This window comes from Heliconius melpomene, chromosome 8 (genome assembly GCF_056956725.1).
Source record: "Heliconius melpomene rosina isolate 202511_hmr_F chromosome 8, ASM5695672v1, whole genome shotgun sequence".
Taxonomy (NCBI): domain Eukaryota; kingdom Metazoa; phylum Arthropoda; class Insecta; order Lepidoptera; family Nymphalidae; genus Heliconius; species Heliconius melpomene.
The window spans coordinates 9,022,635-9,040,568 of record NC_140396.1 but is presented as its reverse complement, the minus strand read 5'-3'; the positions used below and the strand labels follow the sequence as shown (position 1 = coordinate 9,040,568).

At 33.8% G+C, this 17,934-nt stretch overlaps 2 protein-coding genes across 4 annotated transcripts; one reads left to right on the top strand and one right to left on the bottom strand.

Annotated features, from left to right (window-relative positions):
• Positions 1-8,043, bottom strand: AlaRS-m (alanine--tRNA ligase, mitochondrial). The gene is made up of 13 exons (XM_085189030.1): positions 7,648-8,043; positions 7,169-7,342; positions 6,897-7,042; positions 6,465-6,620; positions 5,976-6,120; positions 5,367-5,500; positions 4,474-4,777; positions 3,456-4,258; positions 3,029-3,178; positions 2,640-2,766; positions 1,631-1,845; positions 911-1,253; positions 1-539 (listed from the first exon to the last, which is right to left on the bottom strand). The coding sequence occupies exons 1-13, from the start codon at positions 7,840-7,842 to the stop codon at positions 426-428; spliced, it is 3,006 nt and encodes a 1,001-aa protein (XP_085045156.1). The 5' UTR covers positions 7,843-8,043; the 3' UTR covers positions 1-425.
• Positions 8,044-8,403: 360 nt separating this feature from the next.
• Positions 8,404-16,168, top strand: Hrd3 (HMG-coA reductase degradation 3). Of its 3 annotated transcripts, none has more exons than XM_085189060.1 (14): positions 8,404-8,560; positions 8,646-8,965; positions 9,170-9,306; positions 9,843-9,933; positions 10,678-10,901; positions 11,342-11,537; positions 11,629-11,780; positions 12,270-12,395; positions 12,932-13,054; positions 13,444-13,549; positions 13,954-14,102; positions 14,292-14,457; positions 14,913-15,283; positions 15,848-16,168. In XM_085189060.1, the coding sequence occupies exons 2-14, from the start codon at positions 8,698-8,700 to the stop codon at positions 15,986-15,988; spliced, it is 2,250 nt and encodes a 749-aa protein (XP_085045186.1). In that variant the 5' UTR covers positions 8,404-8,560; positions 8,646-8,697; the 3' UTR covers positions 15,989-16,168. The 3 variants fall into 3 exon arrangements, with proteins under 3 accessions (XP_085045186.1, XP_085045183.1, XP_085045184.1); XM_085189057.1 differs by having other exon boundaries at positions 15,836-16,168; XM_085189058.1 differs by having other exon boundaries at positions 8,429-8,564; positions 15,836-16,168.
• Positions 16,169-17,934: the final 1,766 nt, after the last annotated feature.

Here is a 17,934-nt window from a genome sequence, read left to right as displayed (position 1 = left end):
TATGTACTTAGACGAGAGCAACATACGGAGGAGGAGACGAGAGAAAAAAGAACTCTGGCACAGCCGGGAAAGAATCTAGCTTCGGCTATAACAATCACAAAAATGTAATATAAGTTAGGCACAAATAAAATCCCTGGAAAAGAAACAAACAAACAAAATGGTTTCAAAATAAAACCGTCAGTAGTAGTTAGCACCATTAACAATTTTCCTCGCAAAAATCAATCACTGTACAGTTCGATCGACGAGTCATCACCACTCTGAAATTAGCTGTAGATGGCTGCGCAGATTTAATTTTAGGATTGTTCTTATGCGCAAAAAAGCGCAGCAAATAAGTCCAACTTTAGAGCAGTCACGACACGACGCTTACTGTAACCAGCAAGTGTCAGTCAGATGTCAGTGGCAGCAAGTGTTTGTGGCCGCAAGTGTCAGTCGGCGGCGCTGCGTCGCCGCGGCTGGTCGCACGGCAGCTGAGCCTGCGCGTACTTGATGGCGACGCGCATCGCGTCTTGCACCAGCTGCTCGCACGTGATTAGACTTACCTAGTAATTGTTTTATACATATGTACATAATTGCTATACTATTTGAGTTACTGATTGAAGTTACTGACTGATTTATGGATGAAAAGTGATAAAAATTAGGTAGGTCTAATAGGAATTGTGTAATTTAAAAAGTTTGACTAAAGAAAAGTAATAAATATTAAAAAAACAATTTTTTTTATTAATGAAATTATTTTAATTTATTTCAAAAATTTCGAGATATAAGTCTGACAGATATTTTTTTGTTTTCAGGAAAATATTTAAGTAATAGTTTTTATAACAAATATAAAAAAATTACAATAAAATCACATTAATTGGCATTCATATACTATGAATGTCGTGCCAATACTAATCAAAACACCAGTATACATTACCTTAGTATCGCACATTTCAGCACGCGTCTTCAGAGAACTCCTTTCAGAAGGGGGCGGCTGCAGTATCCTCGCTTTGAATATTGGCAACACACACTCCAACCACTTCTCCGCCGTGAAGGTCTCTGTCACCAAGTCCTGAGGAACATGAGCAGCAGCCACCAGCACGCCTCCAGCACACCCCAATAACATCGCTGGTAAGGGGACAGAAGGGGTCGTGGCGACGCAGCGCCGCGCTGACGCTGCGCATTGTAGGTAGGACGCGCGCACAAAGTGCACCGTGAACCGGCGCCCGGAGGACAATGAGCTTTCGCAAGCTTCCGACACCTCCGCGTCGGCTAGCGCTCTGAGAACATCATCACATCAACAAAGCATCTATATTAAAAATATTTAAAAAGAAAACCGCAAGGGTGCCGGTATGGGGCACAAATGCATCGAAATCACACACCGTGTGTGAGAGAATGTGAGTTCAATAGTATATGCAACAGTAAACGCGACAGACTGTGGATTCGACTACCACGCGTAAAGTAATTTAAAGTCAGTTTTTAAGTTTTATAGGAAGCGGGAATTAATTATTTTTTTGCAAGATGTATACTTAATGTTTTCCTAAAAAATATTTTTCGTTAAAATAACACTTTAAAGATGTTAAAGATATATATTCATAAACGTAAATTAAACAAACTCATTAAGAACATAAAAAATAAAATTGTCATTTCTACTCACTGTAAAGCAACATCATTCCTATTACTGGCACTCTTCTGCAATGTGTCCAACAGCTGCAAACACTCCGCGTACTCTCCGTAGGGTGCCCCGCCTCCTTCTCCGGAGAGAGCGGAGAGCCCCTCTTTAATGGCTGACACTTCTTCCCTCACTCTGTCAGGGTCCGCCAGTTCTACCACTTCTGACAGTTTTTGTGTTCGACAGAAAAGCTCGCGAGCCTGGATTACGAAAGTTTAAATTTTTGTTTATAGTTGATTTAGTCTAAATTGACATAATTATTTATAAATATAGACATTTATACAAATAGCTAAGACCCCTTCCTAAATGGCAAACACATTTTCCCTCAATCTGTTAATGTTCACCACCTTTTAAAGTTATTGTGCTCAATAGAAAAATTCACGAACCTATTTTGTAGAAGTTAATTATTTTTTTCAGTTGTTATTTTAAATTGCTTCAAATCAAAAGAATAATATTTGGGGACTCTCCGAATTCTGTATAACAATCAATGAAAATAACTCCTTAGATTTGTGTATGGTGCTTCATAAAATTCTGCTAGCTTAATCTAATAAATTGTAATACAGTCAAAAGGTAAGTCACTACTGCACTAAATTATGGGTTATATGTAACAATAAATAAATACACAAACAGTTACTTATATTACTATGTGTGTGTGACTGTAAACACGACAGGACTTCGATTTCCATTTGAGGACAGTACCCTGCATATTTTATATTTTTATTTCCTCGCTCGGATAATGAGGCAAAGCGCGGCGTTGAGTTCCATCACTTACATGTCATAACCAAGGTTCCTCCCAGGTTCCCTATGCCTACCCTACTATGTGCGGGTTACAACGTGTAAAAAAACTCAAACCAATCCTTGGTTTGAGTCAAATCAAAAACTTATGTGATAAAAACAAAAAACTGAGAATAATTAAGAGAACATTAAAGTCCCGCTACTATCATACATCGGTTTTGCAAATCATTTATTAGTATTAAGTAATCTCATAAATTACCTGCCGGGCGGTGTTCCCCGCCAGTGCGTGCAGTGCGGGCGCGTGTCCCCCCGCACCCTTCACGCGCGTCACGCACACGTCCCCCACAAGTCCCGTGGAAGGCACGTGCGTGCCGCAACAGAGCTCTCTAAAAGAGATTTAAGAATATATATTAAAGAAGGCAAATGACAATTAATAATAATAAATATACTTAATTGCACATTTAAAACTTAAAACGTTAAACTTGTTACATGTACATTATATATAATTATTTTCAATAGAAATGTATTTTCTTGCTTATATAAATAATACATAAAGAATTTTTCAAATATTCTAATGATAATTAAATTCTTTGAAATTTTAATTAATATTGAAAATCTTTAATTAATTAACTTAATTATAAAACTTACTTGGACACAAGTGGCGACCCACACTCAACAAGCCTGAGACCGATCTCAGGATATATCTCACCGGGCACTGTCAAGACATCCGATTGTAAAGATATCTGCGACATGTCTAGCACTTTCGTGTTGACTGTTGCATTTGATTTTATACTTTCCCTGAATATGGATAAAGAAATTATTAAAAAAGAGATTTTAAAAAGTTATATTATATATAGGCATCTACGCCTATTTCTGTATTTATCAGGATAGTTAGAAAGAAACTAGTGTTAAAACACTTTTCACGTTTTCTTTATTTTAGGATTACTGCTTGTTAGATGGCGAAACTTGGCATTACCATATTAGTCACGTAAACTTTATTTGATATGCATTAGCATTAAGTCACAGAAATTAAATATGTATACAAGGCAAAGAAAAAAGGATGAGACAAACTTACCTAACTAAATCTTGTGCTTCCAAAACAACTTTCTGCGACAGTTTCTGACCATAAACCGACAAATTCAAGGAGAATCCCTTGTCAGTCACACTGGAACCAGTTTGACAAATCACACTATTTGGCAGCACTTTTCTCAAGGCAGCATTAAACAAATGTATTGCCGTATGATTTCTCATAACATTGAGTCTTTTTTCACTATTTACCATTAATTGAACACTATTATCGTTTCTTATATATAAATTATCACTATTTTTTAATAGAAACTGTCCTCTATGAAATACTATGTCTCGTATTTTGAAAACGCTGTCTATTTTAAATTGTATGTTAGAATTGAACACCATACAACCGTCGTCAGCTATCTGTCCACCTTCTTCGCAATAGAAATTTGTGCTTTCAGTTACTATGTAATAAGGTTCATTTTCGTTCGGCTCGGAGAAGTCTATCCACTCTCCGTCTTCATTCAATATAGCTATCACTTTAGTTCTTAATGGTTTTAATATAATTTCATTTTCGTTTTCCGTATAGTTATACTTTTGTTGATCATCAGTTGTTTTTACACCATTTTTGTGTAACATTTCGATAGCTTTATCAAACATTATGCCTTTATTAGATGCTTGTTCTTTAAAAGCTGTTTTGTGTCGTGACTTATGATTTGATAGAAGCTTCCAGAAGCCTTTCCTATCTATTTCTAAGTTATTCAAATTTGCTATTCTCTCAATGACATCATCTTGGAGACCATGAGTGTCGTACAGTTTAAAGACCAACTCTCCTGGTACAATGGTTGATTTAACTTTGGACATGGTCTGAAATTTTTTATGATCGTATTATTACTATAGTTTTTGTATAGAGTATGAAAAGTTAATTCTGCCCTGTATTTATGACAAGAAAGAAAGAAATAGTGACTCCCAAATATGTTCCTTCTGCTAAAGTATCTTATAAAGTAAGAAACATGCTTAAAATAAGAATAAAAATCTACATATACTATATATTTTTTAGTGTCTGTATTTTTGTATCTTACCTCTTTAAATTCCTTATAACCTAAAGCAAAACCTGCACCCTCTATATCATTCAACGCCTCTACCTCAGGATACATTTTGACCAAATCCTTCCATTTCTTGTTCAAACTTGTCCTAAGCTTAGCATAATTTTCTTTCTCATGGTCTATAATTAGTTTCGCGTCTTTTTCTCTTGCTACCAGCTCTGGATATGCCTCTCCTAGCGTTAGCATTACTTCGTTGTATAAAAGGTTAAGGAGATTGGGATTTTGGAACACATCTGTGCTAATTTTGAATGATTTGCGCATTATCTGTTTTAGATTGAGGCTGAAAGAAAATACAATTATAATGAAATAACATTATCAAGTTTTCATCTATCACTTTTTAATGTTTTTTTCCGTATTTAAAACGAATAGCATAATGATAATCACTACTACTACAATATCTACCGACTCCTACCGACTCACATCTGTTATAGATAATGAAGAATAAAATATACAATATGAATATGTCGATTTAAAGCCTACTCTGCTATATTTGGGGTACAACGTGGACTTAAAAAAATTTTGGATATAAACATGAATTCGAAGCCATTATGGCACAGTGAGACAGCGTCTAGCTGTTAACGCGATGATTGTATGTTCGTTCCTAATATAATGTAATTTCATTTAATTTCCCTTCTTTGTATTTGTAGCCAAGGCGCGGCGTTAAATTTCGTAACTCAACGTCCCGAAAATTAGATTTCTTTTGCCTACTCTACTATATACAGGTGCAGCTGCTATATGCAGTGTGAAGTTGCAAATAGAAACATATACTAGTGTGAAATTAAGCCACAACTTGGAGTTGTCAACTCCATTTAAACCCACATACTGTTAAACAAGTAAATGTCAAAAAAAACAAAATTATCGTTTCTTACCTAGAAGAAGGATAAACACCATCAGCCAAACAAACGCTAACCATACGAGCGTGGTCTGAGAGCCGTCTGTACGCTTGATCTAGTACAGCATCGTCGCTGTAGTTAGAGCTGTATGGCGACACGCCTTGGTTATTCTTTAAGCAATAAAGATATAAATTAAGTAACTGTGTCAGTTTTTGTTAGTTTCATGCTATATCTCAAGTATAGCACGGTGAAAATAATAAAATTAGTGTTAAAACCTAACCTGTAACCGTGTCCCCTGAATGAGGAAAGGATATATTTTTTTAATATCCTCCTGAGTCTCCTGAGCTGTACCAATGTGAAATATTAAATATTTTTAAAGTGTTCGGATACTAAGAAGCGGCAAATAGTTTTTCCACCGTCGTGGTGCAGGGGCTCGAGAGGAGGGTGTGACTGTAACCGCGACGGTTGTGTTGGGTTCAATCCCCACTCGAGGGAATGCTTTATTATTTCTTAATATTTTCATTTTTTCGCTCTGGTCCCAAGGCAAAAGCCCCACATTAAGTTCCACCGCTCAACACGCATTACCTTGAAAAATTCTGCTGTATGCGGGATACAGCGTGAAGTTGATTTATTTAGAGAAGTTACCTTTTCTATAGCAGCAATGATTGGTCTAAACAGATCTGTGTCGTAATTCGATCTAACGCCTTGTATTATGGCGGCCATGCGCTCCAATCCCATACCCGTGTCTACGTGATGCCGCCTCAGACCTGTCACTGAGCCATCGGCGTTTCTGAACGAAAAAAATTTAAGTAATAATGTCAAAAATGTAATGTAATAATTATCAAATATTTGAATTAGGGTGTCTTAGTCTAAGTAATAGGACTCAATAGAAAACTTCAAATTTCTGCTTGTTTGTATATTTGTTTGCGCAGGTTAATGTCAGAAATGGTGAAATCGATTAATATTAAATTTTCACTATTGTATTTCTATTTATTCTAAAACAAATATTATTCATTATTTCAATAGGTGTAAATGTAAATAAAAAAATAACATCAGTTTACTTTTATTTTAATTATTCTTAATTTGTAAAATTCATATTAATAATTCAAATGATACTTATTTTTGAAGTCTTACCTGTTACACTGAATAAACACAATGTTCCATATTTCAGTGAGAGTGCCATCAGGATGAATATAGTGAATTTCTGTGCAAGGCCCACAAGGCCCAGAAACGCCCATTTCCCAAAAATTTTCTTTAGCATCATGTGCTTTTAACTGGCTTGAAGGTACACTGAAAATATATTAATATAAACAAAATAAAATAAAAAAACGCTTAAACACAGTACAGTAGACAGTTTATGTGCTCTGGTGTTGCAGCAAAACACAGTGTTGAGGTCCGCCACTCAATGTTGGCAGAGACGTGTGCAGTGTCTTAACACTAGGTTCCCTCTGCCTGCTCTGCTACATGCAAGATGTTTGTAAAAAATGATAGCCTACATAGGAATGTAGACTATCATTGAGGATAATGATGACATTATCTGTCTCATTGTTTAAATTTAAAACTCACCCAATTTGTTTCCAAATATCTCTACATTCTCTATCTTCTTGCATTCCAATAATAGCATCTCCAGCAAAATAAGTGACTAATAAGTTTTCTGGCTTTAATCGATAGGGGCCAAGCAGAAGATCCCATGCCATTTGACAAGCTTCTTTCTATATATTTAAAATTAAGAAACATTTTTGTAATTGTAATATTTCTAAATTTACATTTGCCAAAGTAGGGCCATATTTGTTATGTTATTTAATATAATAACAGTAAAAGAGTCATTATAATTATACCTTATAATAATCACCAAATGACCAATTGCCAAGCATTTCAAAAAATGTGTGATGGGTACCATCCATTCCTACTACATCTAAGTCATTGTGCTTGCCACCAATACGGACACATTTTTGTGAGTTAACAGCACGAGGACAAGAAGCTTCTAAGTTACCTAAGAATATACCCTTGAACTGAAAGAAAAAACCAGAAGTTTGTAAACTATTTAAAATATAAATAAATTTGTCATTTCATTCTTTATTGATTGATTCATCATTTTAAAATGTCTTCATGTGTAAATTATGGTTTACTTTTTGCTTTATTTATTAAAATAATATAAACTTGATAAATATTTTTTTAAAAAAAGCAAAGTACTACTTCATGCTTTTCTTCTCATAGAGAGCAAGTGTTTCAATCCACAACTGTCGTGTTTACAGTCAGATTATACTACACCACGACGGCTTTAATTATTAATATTTAAAATAATGTAAGGATATACCTGATTCATACCAGCATTTACAAAAGGTACTGTAGGGTCACATAAAGGAACTACAGCACTGGATTTTATATATTTATGATCATGATTATCTTTGAAGTAATTTATGAAAGTTTTCCTTATAAAGCTGCTTGAAGATTTCAACCGTATTTGTACAGTGTTACGAATTTGTCCTTTTGAAACCGGTAATCGCAACATAGTTTCAGGTTAATTTAATAGATCATTTAAATATATATATGCCTCTTTCTTTATTTAACTCAAGACAAATTCTGTGTAACTCAAGTGTAAAATAAGTCAACTTTAGTCTTTAATAAAGGGAAACAAAATTTTGCAGAATTTGGGCAAAACAAATATTTTGCAACCTTTTTGAACTTTGTCTTTGCAATTGTCAATGTCATAAGACTATCAAAAATCATATGTAAATGAAAGAAAAAGTTAAATATAAAAACTATACATATGTATATAAAATTCGGTAATTGTAATAATTTATATAATGTATAAATATTTTTTTACCGTACGATAGGCCATTATTTGTAATATTTTTATTTGATTTTACTGTACCACACACTATTTACCATATAGTGCCATACAGCGGCAAATATAAAACCGGTATGGACTGGTATCGACTTATATTTCTATAAAGTGTGTCGTATTTGATATATTTAATCCGTGAGTATCGATAAAATTCAACTTAAAGACTGAAACCATTTCCATCCACCCCATTTTACGGTACTGGACAAGAAGTCAATATTAGCTATCTAAAACTGTCAGTTGATTTTTTTTTATTATCTGGCAAATTACTATGTGTAATGTGTGTCAAAAATGACATATTGATACAATCCAATTTAGTCGATTTGCGAAATAAATATTTTTAATAAAAACATGTAAATAGTGGTGAAAGTACACGTGTATTATTGTAAGTGGGTATTGCACTTGCCACTGCAAAACATTGTGATTTGTGTAATATTCATATGTTAAATAATATATTTTTCACATTTTAGGGACACGTAAGTGGAATTTATAAAAATATTTAGCAATATTGATACCTATAAAATGGAACATTTAAAATTATACATTTTGTGGCTGTGTTTCGTGATATCTGCGGCTAAACTTCTTGGTCCTGAAGATCAAAAAAAATCTGAAGATTCTGAAGATGAAGAAAACCCATTGAATAATTTAGTTCTAGAGGGTCAAGCAGATCCAGAATATTACGCAGAATTAACTGAAGCTATAAATAAACAAATTAAATCTATGCAAGATCAAGCAGATGCGGTTAAAAAAAATACAGGCAATAATAAAGAGGAAGAAGATGACAGTAAAGGTATTTTTTACATCATAGTTTATGTTATATGACTTTTATATTATAATTACTTAAAATTGTAAAGTACTTTAATATAAACATTACTATTTACCTTAATTTCATTATTCATAATATGAAATATAATTGGTTGCTGTGATAATTTAACATAATAAGATTCTATTTTGTTAGAAAATTGTCTTTTTATTTCTTTATGAAAATTTACAGATTCCCTGCAAACAGTAAATAATTTGGAGCAAATGGAATACACTTTAAAACTGCTTAGAAAGAGTCTTCTAAGGCATTCTGAGCCCAACTGGATACAAGATAGTAAAAATTCTGATTTCCAAGGAAATGATATTGAGGTAATTATGGCAATATAGTATAATATTTAAATAATAGAACATAAGTACTTTTATTGCATATTAATAAAAAAAAAACTATAACATGATAACAAAAAAAAAAAAATTTCTAGACATTTATGTAGACAGTCATTACTTTAATGTTATTGATTCAAGCTATCTCCTACAAATTAACAAATAACCACTTAAAGTGATTGTTATATTATAGCAAAGTTATTCAAAATAAAAAAAATAAAAAAATTGTAGCATATGTGTTGTGCTGATGTATTTATCATTTTATTCTGTGACAGTGGAACAAACATTTATCCTGAGAAACATTCACATCATTAATATTAGTAGGATATATTATCATGGTTGATAAGTAAAACCAGTGAACACATATTAATTGGGCAATAATGATTAACAATCATTATGTATTTAAATTTAATTTAAGTGGTTTACTTTATACATTTGTTAAGAGATATAAACTTAATTAACATAACAATGGACTGTACTGTTGCAATCCTACTGTTAAAAACATTTTAACATTTTTATTATAGAAATTAGATGAAAATCCTCAAGATATATTAGATACATTGCCTCCTTTACATCAAGAAGAAGAACCTGAGTTGTCACCGGAGCTTAAAGAAGGTATATCACCAAGCATTTATTATAATAACTATTTAGAACAGTATATATTAAATATAAGAAAAATATAACTGCTGTGTATCTTCTTAAATTAAACTCACAAAAGTATGATTTCGACACAGCTGCTCTAACACAAAGACAAAGCACAGTATTTATGACTGCCATTCACATCATCTCATGAAAATCACTAGGTTCCCTGTGGCTGTCATTCTTTATACAGGAAACAGCATGAAATCAATCTTAAGTATTTTTTTTTTTTTAATGAAAAAAGGACAAGGCAAACAAGCGTTCGGGTCACCCAAAAAGAAAAGGTTTACATTCTGCCACTTTAAATGCATTGTTAAAATATGGTGAATAGTTGGGAAATGGAATTACTTACAATAGGTTACCTACCCTGCTATTTAGGATAATAGGTGAAAATAAAATAAAAATCCTCACTGTACATTGTTCTCAACTTTTTGCTTGAATATATTATAACAACACAAAAGTTGAGGCTGTTGTGGTGCAGGTGTACAAATATGCGCCTGTAAACGCGACGATTGTGGGTTCGATTTGCACTCGAGGAAATGAAGTATTTAATATTTTCATTAAGAACTTGTTAAATGGAAGTGCCCTAATGGTAATGTGTGTCTGTACATTCTCTGGTATACTCTGCCTACCTTACTACATACATGTAGGATGCAACGTAAATCTAAACAAAATAATTACAAAGATAAATATGCAATTTCTACAATCATTTCATTTCAGCAAAGGAAATCTATGATTCAGCCTTAGAGAAAATAGATAGGCGTACTGCTGATTTACATCAAGCTATCGCCCAAGTGAAGCTGGCGGCGGATAAAGGGTATTCCCCTGCTAAAATTAAATTGGCCTGGTCGTACATATATGGAGAGGGTGTTGAATTAAATGTGGATAAAGCAAGGGAAATATTTGAGGAGTTGGCCGAAGATGGTAATGCTGATGCTCATGCTGTAAGTATTTTTTATGTAGTTTTGCAAATTTATTCTAATGTCAAGATATTCCTTTGTTCAGTCCAAAGTCCATATTGAAACATTGTGTGTTGGGTGATATGGCACTTAATACCACACTATGTTAAAGAACAGAGGAATTTAAATATGGAATTGAACCCGAAACCACTGCGTTTACTGTGTTAAGATGCCCTTATATTTTTTGTTATGTATATGTGTACAATTAAGTGTAGAAAAGTATTAAAAAAATATAAAAGGTAAATCTGAAAAATAGAAAGCATTCTTACCACAGCATTCTCACAGCCATTTAATTTAAAGGCAGCTACAACTTAAGTTAATTTTAATATGCATACATGCAATATAATACAATATATATTTTTAATTTGTTTATTTTTTTTATTTGTGATAATATATAAATACTAAACAAATAAAACTTATCCCAGGGCATTGGTTTCCTCTACGCAACAGGCACTGGTGTCCCAGTGTCGCAGGCGCGGGCGCTCGTCCACTACACTATAGGCGCTTTGGGTGACAGTGACTACGCACAGATGGCGCTGGCTTACAGGCACTGGGCGGGGGTCACCCTGCCTAGCTCGTGTTCTAAAGCTATGGATCTTTATATGAAGGTTGCTCATAAAGGTATCAATTAACACCATTGTGGTATAGTGTGATTGTGAAGCTGAAAGCTGAAAATATATGTGACATTTATTATTTTATTTTATTTCATTAGTGGCTAGCCAAGTGACTCTCAGCGGGGGTCCAGCAATACAAAGAGTGAGGATAATGGATGAAGCTGAAGGCAATTCACCCGGAGCAGCCTTAGATACAGATCTCATTGAGTATTACCAGCTTTTGGCTGAGAAGGGAGATGTGCAGGCACAGGTGAAGTATATTTTATTATGAAATTTTATTTATTTTAGTTTTAAGTGAAGATATTATGTTTTTTTTGTATTCTATTCTTTGCCTAATTTTGTAAGATATTGTCTGTTATTAATTATCTAATTAAATAATCTATAACTTATAAAATATATCCCTTTATATGTGGTTCTTTGTGGTTTTGTTTCCACTTCATTTTTCATTTTTAGAAAGAAAAAACAAAAATATGTAAATAGAACTATACCATATAACAAATTATAATTTATTTTTTAATTCGTCTTTATTATAAAAAAAAAATGTTTAAATGTGTTTTTGTATATAATTGATTTATAAAAAAAAATCCGCTGATTTTCTTGCGCCAGGTCTGAGGCATTAACATTAGTGAACTGGTGGTAAATTGTTTGACGTTCAAAAATTAACTTCATATTTTGAATAAAATTCTTTGACTTTATATAATTAATGACTTGACATGATATATAATTCATGATTCATTAGGTGGGACTCGGTCAACTGCATTTCCAAGGCGGTCGCGGTGTCACACTCGACCTCAACAAGGCGTTGCACTACTTCCAACAAGCGGCCAAGACCGGGAATGCTGTGGCTAACGCGTTCCTTGGCAAGGTAAGTAGTTTTTGATGAAATATTCTATACTGTATTGTGTAATCGAATTTACATCTTATAGAGCGATCCGGGATACCGTACAGTTTGAGAAATATGAAATAAATGTATGATGTTGCGGTAACTGATGTCTTTGTTTGAAAATCTTTTATCGCAAGGGTTTGGGAATTAAATTTCAAAAATGTGTGTTTATTAGATATTTCGATTAAGCAAAGAGCCATATTTGTACATTGTCAGTCATTGTATTGCTCTTTTTTTTAGCTTCCCACAGAATATCGCACATAGCAAAGTAGCCAAAGAACCTGAACATTTGCTGACTAAAACACTGTCCTCATTCTTAATGCCGCTCTCAACTTTCTGCTGAATTCATTAGGCATTTTATGTTCAATATTGGAGGACCGTGAAAATATTACATGTTTCATTTCCCCGAGTGGGAATCGAACCCACAACCGTCGCGTTTACAGTCGCACGAGTATGTAACTACGCCACGTACACGCCTGTACTTAATATTTATTTTTTTATATTATATATTTTTGCAGATATATCTAGAAGGTGGCGATGGTATCAAAGCTGATAACGAAACAGCCTTAAGGTACTTTAGAAAAGCGGCCGAACTCAACAACCCGGTCGGTCAAAGCGGACTCGGTATTATGTATTTACAGGTAAGTGACGTCACTTGCTTTGTTCTTATGTAGTTATAATTAGACATTCTATTCAAACTGCGTACTTTAACTTTTAGCTTATATAGTGAAAAATTCTTGATATTAGTCTATCTTGCTAAAGAATTTAATAAGGCTCAAATCCCACTTGATGAAGTACTTACAAATACTTCATTTCACCTCCTCCCACTGCCTTTCATATGAAAGGCGATAGACGATATCGTCTTCATCTTTATTTTCTTTAGATATTTCCTTGGTTTTGGTTATGTAAATTGCGGCGGTTGATATTACTACGAAGCATGCAAAAATATAATACCTTTTATCCTAGGACTTTTTATCATGTTTATTTAGTGTACCTGTATTATTTAATTTATTTCTTTTTTCTATAACAGGGTCGTGGAGTGCCAAAGGACACGTCCACCGCTTTCAAATATTTCGCAATGGCGGCCAATCAGGGTTGGGTTGAAGGACAATTGAATTTGGGTTTTATGTACTTTGGTAAGTTGATTTACATATCTATAATTTTAATTATATTTAAAACAAAGTGACAGGCCCATCACGTGGCAGGGTGAAAAGCTTGGATCAGTGCCTGAGACTTGCAACTGAAGTGTATGTTTACCCTTTTGTCCCTTTTAAATGTGTGTTAGTGCTCACTTGCAATGTCTGAGCTTCCCTCCACAATGAAACCAAATCCGAAATTATCCTAGTACCGCTTTCGAAGTAAGTCCCAGAAATGAAGTAACATAATGACAGATTTTGAAAAAAAAAAACCTTATTTCAATTAATAAAATAAGTTTGAAAATCACACTAAAATGGGTCTAAATATCATGTCGTCTTTTATGACGTCAAGTCTGCAAATGTAAATAAAACAAAATATCGATTCATTTAACCTTAAATTACAGGTGGTATCGGAGTCCGTCGTGACTTCAAACAGGCGAACAAGTATTTTTCACTGGCGTCGCAGTCAGGCCACGTGCTCGCGCTGTACCACCTCGCGCAGATGCACGCGCAGGGGCTGGGCGTGCTACGGTCTTGTACTACTGCGGTTGAGGTATGGCACATTTGGTATGACGACTCGAAGGACCAATATTTGTATTTGTTAACTAGATTATTTTTAGGAAACTTGATCGTAATTCTTCCCCTGACTATTAAACTATGCCTCATCTAGAGGCGTAGGTTCGAATCCCGCTACGTTCAATTTATAAATGTATGAGTTAACTAATTCTCTATATCTACCCAGCTATTCAAGAACGTGTGCGAGCGCGGCCCCTGGGCGTCGCGCCTCATGCTCGCACACGCGGCGTGGCGTGCCCGCGACCCCGACTCCGCCTACATGCAGTACGTCGCGGTGGCGGAGCGCGGGTACGAGGTCGCGCAGAGCAACGCCGCCTACCTGCTGGATGAGGGTGAGTGAGTGTACCAGGGGGGCAGGCGGCGCGTGGAGGTGTGTGAATGTACGTGTGTGTGCTGGGTATTTGTGTACGCAGGTTAGGGAGTGAATGTGGGCGTGCGTCTGTTGGGATGTTTGTGGTAACCAGGTAAACAGGTAGTGAGAGAAGTTGATTTTTATGTATGATAGGGACGTTGAATACCACCTTGATGAGGAAGTGCGTGTACTAGGAGAACACGAAGGGAGTGGACGAAGTGAACGAAGATTTTTTTTATTACAAACGATAACTTTTACAGGCTGAGCAAGTGCTCGTGCCTGTCATATATTTTTTTTAAATTAGTGTTGATTATGTATATGTATAAGAAATCAAAATATTACATATTTCATTTCCTCAAATCAAAATCGGATCCACAACTTGACTGGTCTCAGTAAACGGTTTAAAAATGAAAAAAAAAATGGTCAAATTAACAGGTGCAACCCACCTCTACTCTGGAACGGAGCGATGGCGCCGCGCCCTCCAGCTGTGGTCCCGAGCGGCAGCCCAGGGCTGCGCCGGCGCCCGAGTCAAACTTGGCGACTACCATTACTACGGCCAAGGAGCACCCCGAGACCTCGAGGCCGCCGCCCACCATTACCGAGTTGCCTCAGATGCCTTGCACTCCGCACAGGCCACGTTCAACCTGGGATACATGCATGAGCGAGGCCTGGGCCTGGCTCGAGACCTGCATTTGGCTAAACGGTGTTATGATTTAGCAGCTGATGCATCTCCAGATGCTCGGTTGCCGGCTGCGTTGGCATTGGCGAGGTTGCACGCGCATTCCGCTTTGGAGGCATTGTGGGAGGTGTGTAGGTTTGATATTTTTTTAATTTAACTATTGAAGCCAATCGTGGCGCAGAGTACAAGCGTGTCTGATTGTGAATTCACGACGGCTTTGATTTCCATTTCTACACAAGGAAATGAAGTATTTAATATATTCATTCACTCATCCTGGTAATGAGGCAAAGTACAACTTTAATATAAATTATTATTTACATTCAGGGGTAAAAAGTCAATAGAATAGATAATGTTTCAGTAAAATCACTTTTAGAGTTATTTTAGAAACATTTAAAGACTGTCTTGATAATATAAAATATGTTTTCCGATCGACATACAATAAAATATGATATAATACAAAAATAAATGATGTATCACACTGTACACCAGACGTACAATAAACTTTTTAATTTATATTAAAAAAAGGTATCTATCTATCTAGATAGGAGTAGGCAGAAGGAACCTGGAAAACTAGTGTTAAAACAATTCCGTTCCCCTTTATTCGCATATATTTAATCTACTTAACTTTCTCTATTAGTTCCCCTGTTCGGACCCATCTAATGCCTCTATAATTGATCAGTATCTTTCGCAGAGCCCAATTTCGTGGATATTCCTCAGTGGAGAAGATTCTTCGCTTATCAACTGGGACTTGTATCTTATCACGGCACTTTTCGCAACTTTGGGAGTGGTATTGTACTTGCAAAGGCCAAATCAACCTGAAGTACGACCTTAAATGAAGTTTCATAGTGAAAGTTGAATTTGAAGTTCAAATATATATGAAGTTCAACCGCGTGAATGAAGTTGATATGTTGTATTGTTAAAGGAGATTATCACACTTTAATAATAAAATGCAGATTTGATTTATTGCTTATTGTTAACATTAAACATTCAGTAAAAAAATATTTTAAATAAACAGAAATATTTTCATTTTTCTCCTAACAGAAAATCATGTACAATTTAAATGAATAAGAAATACAGAAAGACATATTACCTTGATTCATGCACTTCTTGAAATATAAATAAACGTCCTTGTTGCTACAAAAATACTAAATTAAATAATTTAAATAAGACTAAAGACATAAAGGGCAAGTTGCTAATAACGAAATTAAAACACTTTAAAATGTTTTAAATTTTGTAAATATTCGTCGAAAATAGATTTTGAATTTTTTTAGATTTTAAAGATGGATACTTTTAAAGATTTTAAAGGACCAAATAATTTTAGTCCAAAGCACTGTGTGTTTTATTGAATGGCAAAGAAATAATGAGTTAAGCACTGAGAATTGTTATTAAGTTAAGTTATTTACGACATATTTATTGCATTCTACTTTAATTTTTCATAAAAAATATTATTCTATAGTAAGTTGGGTTGCTATTTTAAATTAACAGTGTTTTGGTGTAATTTTGGCAATATTTAGTTAATTTGAACAACAAACAGTCAGCAAAATAAGACCGATTTTACCTCTAAAGAGACTTAACCAAACCTACAAGGTAGGTTGTAGAACGAAGGAATGAGCTCTTTTCCCTATAAATAAAATAATACAATAAATTTAATAATAGTTAGCATCGAGGTATTATATGACAAAATATTATTTAATAATAACTAAACTCTTACTAAGTAAATTGCAATAATTATAGAAATTAATGAAACAAAATTGTACGTTCTTATAAATAAATGTTTTTTTAATATTCCTAACAAATTTAAGAAGAAAATATTAGAAATTATTCAAAATTTATTACGCACTGCCAATTACTGGCAAGTAACATTGTATAATGTCAGTCGTTTACTGGCAACTACGGTGCGGTCGACGAGCCGTAGTCGCTTTAAAGTAAAGTTTTCTGAATTTCCTCGAAAATAGAAATAACTTCAGGGCGGCCGCGACTCGTTGGCCGTACTATACTAATAATTTAAACATCGATACAATATTGAAGTTGTACTTATATAACTTCCATTACTACATTATTAAAACCCCATTAAAAATTCGAATTCTTTAAATACCTTTCTATAAAACAACGATAAATTTATAAAAAAATAGTTTATTTAGATTTTGGATGTAATTTTTTTTTTTATATTTGATTTTTTCATTATTTTTATTATATATTAACTTTATAATTATTAACTATTCAATTGTTTAAGTCATCGCAATTTATTAAAAATATTTAAAAAATTACATATTTTCGCAAAATCATTTAATTTCCAAAAATATATATTTAATTAATATAAAAAAAAACATCATACTTGTCAGTTGTGTTATATTTAATGTTAATATGTTATATAATATATAGTATATAAAGACCTGCACACACTCGACGCTTTTACATGAAAGCAACAAAATAAAACAATTTATTGCATAGAAAATAATTAAAATTGTGTAATGTGTGTATGCCTTTATGTTGTGATTATGACACTTGCGCTTTTTGATAATAGTTGTATATGTAGTTGTAAACTATTACTGTAAATAAAATAAAAAGATAAAAATTTCATAAGATATTGTTTTTTTATGTAAACTTTATAGTCCTTTTTTAAAATCAAAGCAAAAATGCATAATTCTTTCATTTTGTTATTAATAATGTTAATTGGGATTATATTGTGGAAATACTATTTTGTTTATATAATTAAAATTGTAACAAACTCACAGATTATTAGTATTCGATTAGTATTTGAGAAGAGTAAAAATAAAA